Source organism: Acanthochromis polyacanthus, chromosome 7, assembly GCF_021347895.1.
Source record: "Acanthochromis polyacanthus isolate Apoly-LR-REF ecotype Palm Island chromosome 7, KAUST_Apoly_ChrSc, whole genome shotgun sequence".
NCBI classification, from domain to species: domain Eukaryota; kingdom Metazoa; phylum Chordata; class Actinopteri; family Pomacentridae; genus Acanthochromis; species Acanthochromis polyacanthus.
Window position 1 is genome coordinate 33,587,526 of NC_067119.1, and position 13,168 is coordinate 33,600,693.

The following is a 13,168-nucleotide window of genomic DNA, read 5'->3' on the forward strand; positions in this document are numbered from 1 at the left end:
TTGGTCATAATGTAGGACGTTGCTCCAGACTTGTCTTCTCTTTGCCAGGACAGCTCACTCTATCCTGAGGGTTTGAAATTCCATCTTACATGATTTACAGAAAACAAACTCTAACACAGGTCCCACTTCGTCTCGTGCTGAACTGGGTCAACTAAATATCTCACACATGAGCTGGGCTCTGTATAACTGATGTTTCCCTCTGCTGTGTGACCTGCAGATGGCGCTGTTGTCTGTAGAGTTGTGTTCGCTCCGAGAGGAGAACGAGCGAATGAGGTTGATGGCTGAAGTTCGAGAACCCAGCGAGCAGCTCCAGAGTGCAATCAGAGACAGAGATGACGCCATAGCCAAGTAGGACTGTATAATAAACACTGCTCAGTTCTACACTCATACAGTTAGAAATAACAAAAAGCAGTGATTCATTTTCATCAGTAATTAAGTATAAAATGCAGAATGTAGAATGTAGAATGTTTTCCATAATAAATGTACAAATTAGACAATTTGAAAGGAAAATTCTTTTCTTTTCCAAGTTAAATCATATTATTGTAGCAACACTGATCACCAGATTAATAGTTTACATCGAGGAATGTGGAGACATTCCTGAAAATAAGTCTGATGGTTCAAAACACACTAGAAGTCTGACTGTCATACAGGTCTTAAACAAAGATTAGTTAAATATTTTGTCAGAGAAAAAAAAGTAAGTAGCAAATTTGCCACACAAACTGTCTATAAATACCAGTTATAGTTTACTTATCTTCTGGGTTCATGTTTGACCTTGTTCATTTATATACGCACGCACGCACGCACGCACGCACGCACGCACGCACGCACGCACGCACGCACGCACGCACGCACGCACGCACGCACAGGTCTTATCCAAATATATATGGGTATTTTTTGAAATATATATTTTTCTATGCATTTTGGCTGCATGCAATCTGTAATTTTAGGCCACCGAAAATGGAGCTTTTGGAAAACTCCTTTCAAAGTAAAGAATTTCAGAAACTCTGTTTACAGTGTTTCTGAAATTCAGGATACTTTTTTTATTGTTATTATTAAAATTATTTCTCAGATGTCTTTAAGTTGTATGTCTGGAAGAAGATTAAAGGAATAGATTGAGATAATTTGGATACACTCCTGGCTTGTTTGCAACCTATCTTAATGCCTGATCATTCGCTGATAACTATTCTCATATCTCAGCTTGCACTTTTACTAATTTTATCCTTATTATCAGAAGTGTTGTTCAAAACTACCATCTATTCAGTTTAACAGAATATTGCAGACATTTTGACTTGCCATTTGTGCAAAAAGTACAGGTGAAACACATTTTACATTTGAGTGCTCAATTCCGTCACATGTCCAGTAAGCCTGCATGCACATTACCAGAGCCCTGAACAGCTCTCCTAAATGGAATGCAGTCAGATTTAAAGTTATCTGTAGCACCTGTGCTTTTTCTGCTCTGATGTGACACATTGAGAAAAAGGTCTATTCTATTTTAAATTTGCTGCATATTAGTTTAACGTTGAAGTGATATAAAAGTGACAGATACATATTATTTGAATATATTTTAATTCTGTGTTAAATTCACATATTTGTTTTGTTGCTACAGCATACACCTACAATGTATATAAAAGACAGACTTGGCCTGTGTCTTGTAAAGTGGAGCCAGTCAAAAAATGTGTTTAACCTACCAGCAGAGGGTGACACCTCTGATCGCTAAATGAAGTCTGATTGTATATAGACGTCTATGAGAAAATGATCCTATTTCTCACTTCATCTGTTACTTCATTAAACATTTTCATTGTGAGTTTGTGGTCTCAACTACTAGATTCAGTGCTGCTTCAATAGAGCATGGTGTTCATTTGGTAAATTATAGTCCCATTTAAAGTAAAATAAACAAAAAGCAGCGTATATGTGCATAGCGGCTTCAGGTTCTCAGTCGGATCCACTACATGTTCCTTATGTCTGGATTCAGAAGACCAAGATGCTCACAGGCTAATTCAAAGCTAGAAGCTTCAAAATGGTAGCCCACAAACCAACCTACAATGATACAGTCACTACATTAATCTTTTATATGCATTCAATAAGCCAGTAGCTGGTTAGCTTAGCTTAGCCTAAAGATTAAAAACAGGTGGAGATTTGTTGTCACTGTGAAGCTCAAATATTAAAAACAGGTGGAGATTTGTTGTCACTGTGAAGCTCAAATATGTTTGTGAGTAAACTTTAAATATACTTGATAGCCTTTGTTACCTATGTAACTAACCAGGTTAGTTGTTTTCCCTCGTTTTCAGTCTTTATGCTAAGCTAAGCTAAGCTAAGCTAAGCTAACAACCTCCTAGGTGTTCACATTTCGACAACAGGCATGAGACCAGTATCAGTGTTTCCATAATGCTTGGCAAGATAACAAATAAGTGCATTTTCCAAAGTGTCAACTTATTCTTTCAGTAAGTAACTCTACACTTGAGCTTACTTTGTAAAGCCTTCATACAAGTCTGTGTGTGTTACAGGAAGAAAGCAGTGGAAATGGAGCTGGCCAAATGTAAAATAGACATCATGTCTCTAAATAGCCAGCTGCTGGATGCCATCCAACAGAAGCTCAACTTGTCGCAGCAGCTGGAGGCTTGGCAGGTGGGTTAAAGGGCGCAAGCCACAGAATACTACCTTTTAAGTGTTTTGAAACGGCTTTTTAAAGGTTTGATATATCATTGTATTTCATTATGTGTAATTGTTTAGTCCATACGAACCTAAAGCCTGTTATAGAATCTGTGCACATGCACTAAACCACTCATTTAACTGCTGAGGGTGTATGCCAGTTGCTTTTCTGTGATGGGTGAAGGTAAAGAATATAAATTGACCAATATGTTTTTGGATTTATTAGAGCCATTACAGATCCAGTGGGGCAAAAAAGTAATTAGTCAGCCAACGATTGTGCAAGTTCTCCCACTTAAAATGACAGAAGTCTGTAATTTAAAAAAAATACCAGTTATAGTGTATGCAAACCTAGTGAAGACCTATATTAAACGTAGTAAACGACCTCTGTCATTGACAACAAAGGTTATATTACAAGTATTGAGTTGAACTTTTGTTATAGACCAAATACTTATTTTCCACCATAATTTATAAATAAATTCTTTAAAAATCCTACAATATGATTTCCTGGATTTTTTTTCACATTCTGTCTCTCACAGTTGAAGTGTACCTATGATGAGAATTACAAACCTCTGTCATCATTTTAAGTGAGAGAACTTCCACAATCGATGGCTGATTCGCACTTGCTGATTGGCTTTTTGCCCCACTGTACCAATTATTAATCATCAAGGAGACCAATAATAATATTTAAGACAGAAGTACATGGGTTGTAAAAATGAAAATGAAAAATCAGTAAAGTACTGTGTTTATTTATGTTGTGCATTTGTGTAACTTTTCAGCATTTATCCTTCAGTATTACCTATTACTTTTAAACAGTCATAGACGAGATAGGACCACAGGCAGAGAGGAGGCTGCATCAGAGCCACAGAAGCACATTCTCAGATTTTAAATTCATTTGTTTGTAATTGTTTAAAAATAAGTATACTGATAATTGGGAAAATGCTGATGATTGGATTTGATATTCAGCCAGGCTGATGATTTCCCTAAGTTAGAAAATACATTATGGTTGAGGATAGCGTGTGTGTGTGTGTGTGTGTGTGTGTGTGTGTGTGTGTGTGTGTGTGTGTGTGTGTGTGTGTGTGTATGTATGTACTTGTTTCTGCTATTCCGGTGGGGACTTTGACCTGACTATTTGCTATAAAGGTGGGGACTTGTCTTACGGTGGGGACCTAAAATGAGGTCCCCACGGGTGGCAACACCGTTTTCTTGGCCATATTGTTGTTAATAAAAAATGTAAAAGTGCAAAAACGTTTGTTTAGGGTTAGGCATTGATTTGGTGATGGTTAAGGTTAGGGTTAGGGTATGGGTTAGGAGTTAGATATGAATGGGAGTCAATGGTAAGTCCCCACCGGTATAGAAAAACAAACATGTGTGTGTGTGTGTGTGTGTGTGTGTGTGTGTGTGTGTGTGTGTGTGTGTGTGTGTGTGTGGGCTTGTTTATATTGGTGGGGACGAAAACCTGACTATTTGCTATAAAGGTGGGGACTTGTCTTACGGTGGGGACCTAAAATGAGGTCCCCATGGGTGGCAACACCGTTTTCTTGGCCATATTGTTGTTAATAAAAAATGTAAAAGTGCAAAAACGTTTCTTTAGGGTTAGGCATTGATTTGGTGATGGTTAGGGTTAGGGTCAGGGTTAGGGGTTAGATATGAATGGGAGTCAATGGTAAGTCCCCACGAGGATAGGAGCCCAAACTTGTGTGTTTGTGTGTGTGTGTGTGTGTGTGTGTGTGTGTGTGTGTGTGTGTGTGTGTGTGTGCGTGCGTGCGCGCGTGTCTCCCTCCCCCCCCTCCCTCCTCCGTAACAAGCAGCTCTTTCCTCTCTCTTCTCCCCGCCCACAGTTTGCCTCCTCAGGGCTCTTTACTGTTTGGCTCTTGTGGTTTCTGATCTAGTGGCCTTTCTCAGCTTCCGTACCACCCCTTCTCCCCTGTGGTACCCCCCTCCTGCCTTAGAGGTGAGCCCGAGCTGCGCCATCTCGCCGTTTTACCCTACACTTACCTGACCACGCTGTGCTGAGCCATTCCATGCCACTGACTCAGGAGAAATGTCCATCCCAGCTCTTTCTCTATGTGAAACCATTAAACAGCACAGAGAACCATCTGACCCACCACTCCATCTGTCTCCACCTGCCTCCGTCTCCTCTCTACATCTGTAGTCTGTTTAATTTGGAGACTGGTCCACTGGTCAGCTTACCTGTATAGAAACGAAAACACCCAAAACAGTCCTAACTACATCATAACGCTGTGTGATACAGTTTTATTTTTCATGCTGCTGTGACTTGGTAATTTTTAGTTTGACACCACAGTTGGTTCCAACTTCATTTTGTAGCTTGTCAGAGCCCTCTGGTGGCTTCATTGGTCAACAACTACTAACAATAATCCTGGCACCTTATTTCATCCAGTTCATTCATTTATTCAGTCAAAGTATTCAGTGCAATTTAGACCAGTGGTTCCCTTCCAGAGATACAGATAGGAATTCTTAAGGGTTTGATGATGTGAAGACATCATGCAGAAAAACGTAACTATGCACCAAAATATTATGTTTTACATGAACCTTTCAATAATGTTTACATTTATAGTGTCTTCACAACATATAGACATATGTCACAAATAAATATTGTGTAATTTTAAGAGGTAACAACCCGATAAAGTTGAGAATCATGTGATATGATTTCATCTGGAAGCGCAACATTTTGAGTAGCCAGAAGCCAGTTTGGTTGCTTTCTTATGGAATCTATGCATTATAATTCTGAGTAGTATAACTGGTTTCATCATATTTAAAGCTGGATTACAAACCCCATGAAGCACAGGCCTCGTAACTCCAGATGTCGTATACACTACCGTTCAAAGGTTTGGGGTCACCCAGACAATTTCATGTTTTCCATTAAAACTCACACTTTTATTCATGTGCTAACATAATTGCACAATGGTTTTCTAATCATCAGTGAGCCTTTCAACACCATTAGCTAACACAATGTAGCATTAGAACACAGGAGTGATGGTTTCTGGAAATGTTCCTCTGTACCCCTATGTAGATATTCCATTAAATATCAGCCATTTCCAGCTAGAATAGTCATTTACCACATTAACAATGTCTAGACTGTATTTCTGATTCATTTAATGTTATCTTCATTGAAAAAAAATGTTTTTCTTTCAAAAATAAGGACATTTCTAAGTGACCCCAAACTTGTGAATGGTAGTGTACATTACCTAAGCATTTTTGAGAGATAATAAATGAAGTCTACATGATCTTTCAGGGGTGAGAGGTCATTGTTGTCTCTCTGTAGTCAAGACACGTAAGTTGATCAGTGAATCTCACCAGATCATCTTACAACATCTCACCATCCCAACGTGACACTTCTCTCCTGTCTCTCACTCATTCACCTTTCCGTCTTTGGCTTTAGGATGATATGCACAGAGTGATTGACCAGCAGTTGATGGACAAGCACCAGGACGAATGGCGCTTGGGCCCGACCCCTCTGTCAGGGTCATCGAGGGTCCATGGGGGTCTGTCCTCAAGGCGAGCTCACCGCATCTCCGACCGGGACAAGAGACTTTTCTCTTTTTTTAAAAAGAACTGAGCCCTATCGGACAGGCCCCAGACACAGCAGAAGACAGACAGAGGTGAGGGAGAAGGAGGGAGTGACATCACAGGACAGGGGTAACAACACAGCCAAAGACAGGCAGTGGCACACACTGAGGTTTGGGGGGGGATCACTTTGCACTTTATCTGTCCCATTACTCTTCTCCTTACTGATTAACTGGTGACTGCTGACAATGAGTGCAATATAAGAACAGAACTTCCCCCGAGGCTTTGGCTTCAGCCCCTCTCATTAAAACCTATTGGTCTTACAGAACATGAACAGGGTCTCAGAAGTTTACCTCCAAAGAGAAAGGTTTCCTTGTAGTGCCTACAACCATCTCTACGATCCCACTGCCAACTGTGTAGAGAGGGAACACTATGTACAGACTCTCACTGTATGCATCCCAGTTATCAGGTCAAGGAGTCTGAGGAAAGACAGACGGGATTGGACACTGTAGGAGCATGAGAAAAGATGAGGATAGTAGGACAGAGCTGCAAGTCAGAGTATGAAGTATGAAACTAACCTCTGGGTAGAGAGCAATCATGCTGCAGTCAACCCATCAAATCTCTCAGGTTTATTCAGTTGTTTGGAGGAACATGAGGCAACAGCTTGACATACCAGGATTAAAGCTTATATATTTGACAAAAGAAAGCTTATTTACATGTTGACATTGTCAGGAAGTTTTAATTTTACAGCTCTAGATGCAAACATTCAATCAAAGGGGGGAAAAAAATCCAATAGTCCAGCTGGATGGATTAACTGTGTTTATTGTGAAAAGAGTGACTTCTAGTTAAGCAAACAGAGAATAATCACCTCACTGAACCCTTTGCAGGCTGTAGCCTATTTAGTTAGATGCTTTAGTCTCTGTGAATTTTGGCCTTAAAATTAGTTTGGCTGCCAGAAATATGACTGTCCGATTACATTGTCTAAACAACAAAAAAAAAGAGAGAATATGTCTCTTGATGTATTTACAGTGAGTTCCGGGGAGATCAAAAATGTATCAGTGCAGCTTTCAAAACTGAATGTTCAAAATTCAAAACAGCAGGAATACTCTAAACCTAACATCAACATCCAAAAAAACTTAGAATGTAACCAGTGCTGTTTTTGTTGCACCTCTTCTGGCTAGTAAATGCTCACATCTTTCATATTCCGCAATCCCAGTCTGCAACACTGTAGTACATTTGTAGTTTCCAAGTTCAGGGTTCTATTATGCTGCGTGAAACTGAAGTAAAATATAATTAAATTTCAGCAGAAAAAAAGGATCCACAAATCAAGTGAATGTATAAATACCAGCACTTTCCAGTTGGCCCTGCATTGTGGCAAACTTGACAAGGCCTTTGTGTTCGTCTCTAACATCTGAATAAACCTTTGGGTGGCTGAATTTACTGACACTGTCTGTCCAGGTGTTATTATTTTTCTACACTTAGTGTTTTATTTAACATTTGTTTACAAATCATTTTTGTAAGAAAAAGGCACTGTCCAACATTGTCCCTACGATGTCAATCATCTTCCTAGTTGACCAAATGTTCAAAACGTTTACATCAGCGTGAGATAGAGGCAGAACTATGAAGAATGCTCATCAACTCAAGAATAACTTGTTGAATTTCAAGTTGTTAAAACGCATGTCAGTATACAGAAACTCCACTGAACTTCCTCTGCAGTGGTCAGTATCTGCTGCTTTGCTTCACATTCACCACGAGAAAAGGTCTACCTCCATTCTCATTACTTCAATACTTCATGGGCACTTTGATTTCTTAGCTGTCGGGCTTCCGTTTTAGGCGACACATCTGTGACTCCATTGGTAAAGCAGTATGTGTTGGCCTGAAATCTCCAAGCATGAATGACTTTCAGTGTGACACAGTGATGTCTCATTTCTGTCTGTGTTTGAACTCACGTCTATTGCAGCTGTGCAAACCTATGCAGATGTCTTTGTGTCATCTCAGCTGGTTGTTGGGAAGGATCAACCCAAAGAATGATTTTTATAAAAAGTCAAATAGGTTTGGATGAAAAGGATATATTTATAAGAAAAAAATGCATACCTTTTGAATGAAAATCTTTTGTAGGAAAAATTATACCTGTACAATGTAGGCTCCTTTTCCTGTTTATCCCTACAGTGAGAAGAAATTCCACTGGTGAGTGAGTTCAACATTATCACTTGCATGTATGTTTTGTTTTGTTTGTTTGTTTTCACTGTTCTGGTTTGGCATGCCGTAGAGCTGGTGACAGATTCCTCAGAACTTCTAAGTTTAATTCAAATTATTCAATAATAAGTTGATTTGTGAATAAGTTGCAGAAATGAGTGAAAACACCCCAAGAAACATGAATACAAGTTATTAATCCAAGAGTGCCCCATAAACTCGTCACTCACTTGAGTCAAGTTGGCAAATTCACCATTTTCTGATGTAATTTATTATAAATGGCTTATTTAATGTAATGAATTAGTTTCATTGTTTGTTACTGTCAAATTACCACAAATCCTTAATGGATTAGTTATAAACTAAAATATAAAAATCTAGCTGCTGAGTCATTAATCCTCAGATAGCTGAGTGATTGGACCCTACACTCTTCCATGAGTGGGTCAAAAATGACCTGTAAAAAAATCAGTGTGTTTTTATACCATTTTTGTGATTTTGCTTTAGAATAATATATTATTATATTTTGGTCCACACAAGAATGATTTCATGTTTGAAATAAGTTTATTTTTTATTTTAACAGATTTCAAACATTTGATAATTGAAAAAGCAGAATATTACACTGAACAGCAGTAGAATAATTTTAGGATCAGTTTTGTAGACATTTTTCCACTCTTTTCCTCCAGCTGTTGTTTCTCTCCATCCCTCCAAGTTTGTGCATCACCTATTGTAAGATATCAGTGATGAAGAGCTTGCGGTAGTAGTACAAGTATTACAATTTCTTTAAAAGTATAAAAGGTAACTCTTTTCAAATTTTAACTGAATGATCTCAGAAACATGTTTTTTGAGGAACACCTGGAATATGAAATGATAAAAAAAAGATATTGCAAGAAAACGACCTCAGCAGGTCATGTTTGACCCACATATGCATCCAATGGTTAAAGGAACAGGTCAACATATTGCAAGATGTGCTTCTGACAGACAGTTAAATAAGAAGATCAATATCACTTTCATTTCTGTGAGTTAAATATAAAGTCACAGTTGGTTAGCTTAAATTAGCATGGATTGGAAACAGAAGCAAGTAGCTTGCCAGACTCTTTAATACAAAAACTGAATTGTTCTGGGCTATATTTTTGGGTAGTTACAGAACAAATTACAAAGAAATATTCCTGCCGCTCTGTACAAACAAGATGTAAAGTGTTAGTGAGCACACATGTCAACTCCTACAGAGAGTTAATTGGAATAAAGTTTATTCAGGTGCTGTGCTACAGCCGCTAGCAGATTGTGTTCTGCCATGAAGTTTCAAAGCGTGACTTCAGGCCTTACCACATTTGTCAGGGCATCAGAGATGGAAAACTGATTCTCCCTCTGATGTATATTCCCCTGGTGCAGATTCTAAAATGTTCCTGTGCATCAAACATCAGACACTGCCACCTTGATGTCTCATACCCAGACAGTCCAGCATACTCTTCAATTGCTGTTGATTTCTTAATAAAATGCTAATATCTAATACTTTTTGCTGCGATTTTTAGATCCTATGGATTTTCTAGAGATTTTATGGATTGGATGATACAGATGGGCAGACCAGAAGCCAGGCTGCCTGGTTTTGTCATCTGTAGTGTTTGTGCTAAGCTAATCTAGCTGGTTGTTACTGTTCACTCTACATTTAACAAAAAGATGTGAGAGTGGGATCCATCAGAAAGCAAATAAGCACATTTCCCAAAATGTAGAACTGTTCCTTTAATTGTCACAAAAAACAGGAAAAAGTCAAAACTCTGATGTAAGGAAAGATGCTGATGTTGAACTAGTTAGCATATTTAGATACTTAGCATGTACCAGATTTACTGCCCCTCTCGCTCCCACTGCCCTTGTTTTCCCTGTCATGTGCACAATCTTGAACATGCACAGGACAGGCTGGTATAGTGTTGTGTAAAATAGTCTGAGCCACTCTATTTCTCATTTACAGCACTGGGCCTGTGGATTTTTTGTTGTCTTTTTGCCGACAGTTATAGCAGAAATTCACTGAATTTGTTGGGTTAGCATTGCCCTCTATACCTTTAATAATGAAGTCTGCAGTAAAAGAATAACAGTTTCACATTTACAAGTAATTATACATATTAATAGCTCTTTAATAATAACTTCCTATAATAAACAATAGCTTGATTAGGTAATATTGTTGAATTTTGCCACTCTTTTACCGGAGGTCAGAGGTCAAACAGTGGTTCTTTCAGATAAGTTTAACAACTTAAAAGACAAGTTAAGTCTCCAACTGGAGAAGAATAAACAGCAGATTCTCACAACTTTTGTAAAATCAAATGGCTTTATATTATTCTTGTTTCTCTAATTTAAACTTTATTTTTCCAAGAACATGTCATTTTGATTACATCTCTTTTTCAAGATTGTCCTTGACAAACAAAATAATATGTCACAAAATCAGATGCAATATATTCCTAAAATACATGGCATCCTGCATAATGTTTTGAAACAACTCAAAAGCTAATGCATTAAAAATCACACAAATAAAATATCTCCAATACTTTAACATGTGCAGACAGAAGAGAAAGCGTCCAGTTTCTGCAACAGTGATTTAAATTCACAACGAGCACTGTTTAATGATTTGTTAATCATAATACATAGTCATTTAAAACCTCTGCATAAAAGGTACCTTTTGAGAAAGTTCTTTGCCTGCTCTGTCTGGAGGGACGTGATCAGAAACCCTGAACTAAAACAGGAACATGTTCCTCCCGCTGGCAGAAATACATGCCAAGTGTGAAGGTGGGTGGATTCAGAAACCTTCACATTCACGTGTTTGTAGTTTTTCTCCTGCCAGATTGAACACCAGTCTCTCCTGCCATAACCACACTGTAATTAGACTCTTTTCATGTCACATTTTGGTTAGAAAGACAACACTCTGTAACACATTTGTTTCTGTCAACATTACGTCCTGATTGCTGTTTCTTTCTCTTGTTTGGCTGTGTGCATTGTTGAGGACACTCGCTCCAACACTGTAGACTGTACTGATTCATTTTTCCAATTGAAATCATTTTTAAAACACTGTGTGCCGTGTTTTTCTGTGGTAAACATCCTGATGCTGCCACCGTGTCTCAGGTTTGTGTCGCGGTGGCAGACAGACATGCCATTGAGTGTTCTTTTTGTTGCTTGTTTCTACTCAGTCGGACGTTGATTTGGAATTTAGTGCTCTCGGTGGACTGATTGTGCTCCATGTGAGTGCTTCCATTCACCTCTGACAAACAACACTGTTTCAGTGACAAAATTCTTCAAAATATTTCAAATATCTATCATGCAATTTTGTTAGGATTTTTTTCTTTTGTACGAATAAATACTTTGCAATCTGCTTGTCTCAATTGATTTTGCCAAGAAATACTTTCTGAGGTTCTCACAGTCAAGCATGCTGTGTAGAAACTGAAGATGTTTCTGCTGAAATATTAGGAAACTAATAATCTGATCAAGCATCTGAACAAGCAGAATTCACAGATGCCCCATGGGACAGACATTCATGGTCTGAAACTGAGACACAGTAACATTAAACATATTTTGGGACAGGTCTGTGTTGACCATGGTGAGAACTGGCTTCTCTTTTCGTGCCTGTATAAAGTTGTCATTTGTGGTGTTGAGACAAATGTGTCAGCAATTATTGGACAAATTGACATAAACTTGCTAAACATTAATACTCTCCCCAAGATGAATTGTATTAACTGTTGCTTAATTTGTAATTTGTCCAACATTTTGACTTATGGCCAAATACCTGCACAACTAGCCTCAGCTATAAGTATTTGGAAATAAGCAAATGCTGACATACTAAATGAAAAAGCCCATACTATTATGCTTCATTAGTTTTCCCATTTCCTTTAGTATGTCATATTACCTTTGTTTATATGCATGTAAAATGTCTGCAAAGTTACAAAGCCCCATGGGTCTTAAAGAGACAGGAGCTAAAATAAAGCACTTATATAGGGTGAGAAGAGGTGCTGCATTGTACAGGGAGAAAAATATTCGTTTTTTTATAAACATTAGAGCATGGGAACATATTCTTGAAAATCCCCAAAATATCATTAGAAACCTGCAAATGTGCAAAATTTGAGCTCTTTAAAGAAAACTTGATGAACGTAACAGACTAAGCATGTTAAGATGTTAAAGCGATGTTTTACAGCCTCAAACAGCTGCTTGCTGAGCAGCACACGCTTTATTCCTGTTTATACTCATTATAGAAGTGATGACATCAAAATTGCTTCTCCAGCTAAGACTATAAAGGAAGTGTTAAATCCAGAAAGTTAAAGTCACATTATTGTTTGATCAGATATTTCCTAATCCAAGTCAGGTACCATTTCAGTCTTAACAGACAGAACACGATAAAAACATTAAATACTACTAATGAAAGTCAAGGCACAATACACTGGTACTGAACTAACATTCTAAGGAGGACGACTCATGCATTTCTTTGTTACTACACTGTCATTATTGCTCTCAAATACATAATTTTGTGACACTCTTTAGAGCAGAAATTTTCACTTGGAGGAAAATCACGTTAAACTAACACCATTAAGTTTAACTCTGTAATACAGCAACTAATGTGATCAGCTGCAACTGTGTTTGACAAGTCACACTGTCAGCTGTGACTACAGTCTCTTTGAAATCCAAGGTGCTTTGGTAGAAGGTAAGTGGCTTATTTTTGCTTCTTGAAGATGTTTTATCTTTTATCCAAGAGTCTTCCTCAGTTCTGACAAGTGGGGAACTCCAGGTATGTACTGTCACCCTCAAATTTCATTGCCTAGTAACTACCCCAGAA

At 38.2% G+C, this 13,168-nt stretch overlaps 1 protein-coding gene across 3 annotated transcripts in view; it reads left to right on the top strand.

Annotated features, from left to right (window-relative positions):
• bicdl1 (BICD family like cargo adaptor 1) overlaps nucleotides 1–11,716 on the top strand; it is a 31,316-nt gene extending 19,600 nt beyond the window's left edge. For 2 of the 3 annotated variants that reach the window (XM_022201708.2, XM_051951287.1), the window contains 4 exons: nucleotides 218–348; nucleotides 2,505–2,625; nucleotides 4,488–4,600; nucleotides 6,050–11,716. In XM_022201708.2, the coding sequence (XP_022057400.1) occupies nucleotides 218–348; nucleotides 2,505–2,625; nucleotides 4,488–4,538 (303 nt within the window). In that variant the 3' untranslated portion in view covers nucleotides 4,539–4,600; nucleotides 6,050–11,716. The remainder of the gene's footprint in view (nucleotides 1–217; nucleotides 349–2,504; nucleotides 2,626–4,487; nucleotides 4,601–6,049) is intronic. The other variant, XM_051951286.1, reaches the window with a different exon arrangement.
• The last annotated feature ends 1,452 nt before the right edge of the window (nucleotides 11,717–13,168 follow it).